The sequence below is a fragment of the Dysidea avara genome, chromosome 5 (assembly GCF_963678975.1).
Source record: "Dysidea avara chromosome 5, odDysAvar1.4, whole genome shotgun sequence".
Taxonomy (NCBI): Eukaryota; Metazoa; Porifera; class Demospongiae; order Dictyoceratida; family Dysideidae; genus Dysidea; species Dysidea avara.
In genome coordinates, this window is record NC_089276.1 from 9,906,990 (window position 1) to 9,910,016 (window position 3,027).

Here is a 3,027-nt window from a genome sequence, read left to right on the forward strand (position 1 = left end):
TACACTTTAGGGCAAACAGTGCTTTATTGACCACAAAGAGTGCAATAAAGCATAGTTGCCCACGTGCCTTAGTGCAGGCTAATAGCCCCTGGCGCTCACGCCAGTATGGCTAATCACCCAAGCCGGTGAAGGCTGATAGCCTCGCCGCGCTTATCTACCACTGGATTGCTTATATAGACAGGCAGTGTTGCTGTTACATTTGTTAATGTAAATGGACAAGTCCTGAAAACATCACGGAAATACTTCACCATGTGTCACAATAGAATCGATTGTGGGTTGTGACCGAAACACGTGATGAACGTCTACTATGCCAAACTATGGTGAACTACGTGTGAGTTACTTTGTTAAACTAGTTTGTGTGCATTCAGGCTGCTAATAATTCGTGCAACATGTGTTAATTACGAGTCCTAGTGCCACACTATTGGGTGAAGCTATATGACTAGAAAGTTCCATAAACCATTTAAAGCATGTGCTTATTGCTATATGAAAAATATAGCACTTGGCGCTTGGCCTCATGCTTTATTATTTTTTTGGCTGTACCTAGAGCCACAGCAGTCATGTGAATAAAAAAAACTTTGACAAAAAACCTAAGAAAATGAAAAAAATCAACTGATCTATAAGTATGCATACACTAGAGTCTAGTGTTTTTTAGTGCTTCTGTTTTTGTAAGCACTTTAGTGTATTCATAATTATTGTCTAGCCATTCATTCTATTATTCTCCTACAAGTATGAAACAACGAGCTGGTGAGCTGGTGAATTTCCCTCAGAACATTGCCAATGATAATATAGGGGTAAGGCAACATTGAAATCAATGGCTTGTCGTAATACAACTGTTTTATGTACTGTCAACAAAACACAATTATTATGACAACTTTAAATGTAGCAGCTATTATTAATATGGTAGGAGCTGTAATAACCAAAAGTTAGTTGGCTTACTTGATCACATGCACTTATCCCATTGTGTGGCTGGCTTTCCAAGTCATTAGTGAGCAAAGTGAGATGGCACATATCAGAACCCCAAAAGGCACATGCCACACATAAGTCTGTTATTATGGCATAAAATGGCAGTTGAATGATGCGTAGTTTAGCCTCCATAGCCAGAAAATCAGTTTTTATTATAGAAGTTCAATATTGGTGTTTCTGTGAAAATTTAATGCCAGATTTGAGTTTATAACATTGAGACTCTTCACTCAGTAGTGCTGTTGCAGAGAATGTTTCTATGATGGTTTTTTACTGAAGCATAAGGCAGGAGCCTTATATTATGGAGGGATCTCACCTATACAGTACTACATGTCTATATTGTACTGTATGCTAACATAAACAACGCATGCACATACATGTAAATATATAACCCTATGCAGAAATGCTCTTACACATGCACGATATATAATACATAGTCAATGAATACTCATGATTGTGACTGTTATATTCTTACATACATATATCACTGATATAATTGCATGACTGGCTATTCTCTTAGTCTTCACTCCCCTTCACTTTAGCAACTGCTTCAGAATAAGATGGTGGTGGAGCAAACTGATAATCAGTTACAAAACCATACACTGGGGCATACTGTGTCTCCCCCATGGTGTAATTGTCATCTCCAATAATCACTGGTGGGTGAGCAGCGGAATAGCTGTAAGCCGGTGGAGGATAAGCATTTGTTGTGGCTGGAGGGTAATGATTCCCAGCTGCAGAGGGAGGGAAGAAATTTCCAGTAGGAGGAGGGTAGGTATTGCCTGCTGGTGGGGGATTACGCACTGGTTGATAATGATTTTGAGATGGTAGATTATTTGTAACAGTTCCTCTTCCTCTAAATGGTACATTTCCAATTGTTATTGGGATGGTAACATGGAGATTAGTTAAACCATATCCCCTCATGCGAGTTATTGATAGAGTTATATTTAACTCGTAAGATACTTGTAACATACCACAGCTACTAATGCTAGGAACTGTGGCTGGGATGGGTAGCAATTCATTACTCCAATTTGAAGTCCCTCCTACCTCAATGCCTGGACCCTCGATTCTCTGAATCACCCGATACTTAATACAGGATCTCCCGCATCGTGAGGAGAGAGTTATCTTCCGCTTCAAACTAGCTCGTACAGCTGTCACTCTTCTGTTGCTATGATTCTCAGCTTCTACACTGATAGCAATTGACTCTCCAGGACAATATCCACCTCTGTCTGTTGTGACTGACAGTGAGATGGGACCAGAAGTACACCAAAGACAGTGTAGTGTCTTATCTTTGGAACATAACAATGGGGTTGTCAGCTGGGGTTGGTTGATGTCAACACTTTCATTGACAGTAATAGCTCTCTTTGTGATGTGGTTATGTTTCTGTGGTGATATAACAGCAGCTAATACATATCAAATGTAGCCACATTGACTTTCAAAAGAAGTTGGTAACACCAAGTTAGAAGGAAGCTGAAACTGAAATGGAAACTCGTACCTGCCAGCAGCTAATTTTTCAGACTTTTTCCCATCACCCCACAACTGTCTAGTAAAGCGGAATATAGCATCAGAGTTGGAGTAGGGGGTCCACTGACTATTCCCATACCCTCTAGCGGAATAAATATTTCTCTCTACCCAGTGAATGTGGACTTGTCCAGACAGTACAATTGAGATTCCTTGCATTTTCATCGACTCGGATAGTTCCAGGATAACACTTCCTTCTACGATGGATCCCGCAAAATACACTGGATTACGACCAACCAGAGTGATAACGAATACCTTCACTTTTCCCATTTTGATGCAGTGATGCTTCTCTCGACGCTACTCTCTCGTAGCAAGAATGTTCGTTTTATATCAGTGTAGGCGGCATTATTAAATATTATACATAGACTAGATAATTTTACGTGGGGAATAACTTATACGTTACGTAATAGCAATGACGTAACTCCTTAATTTCCCAAAATTGTAGATTATGGCTTCTTAATAAAGTCATTATTATGCCTCTACGAATATATTAATGTGTTACCTGGAAGCCCAAATACGCATTACTATACTCATAACAATATAAGCCAT

General features: G+C 39.6%; 1 protein-coding gene across 1 annotated transcript; it reads right to left on the reverse strand.

Moving 5' to 3' along the window:
• Positions 1-1,393: 1,393 nt before the first annotated feature.
• Positions 1,394-2,748, reverse strand: LOC136254983 (arrestin domain-containing protein 4-like). Its single transcript, XM_066047703.1, has 2 exons — positions 2,453-2,748; positions 1,394-2,371 (listed from the first exon to the last, which is right to left on the reverse strand). Exons 1-2 carry the CDS (start codon positions 2,746-2,748, stop codon positions 1,477-1,479), a joined length of 1,191 nt encoding a protein of 396 aa, XP_065903775.1. The 3' UTR covers positions 1,394-1,476.
• Between the last annotated feature and the right edge of the window lie 279 nt (positions 2,749-3,027).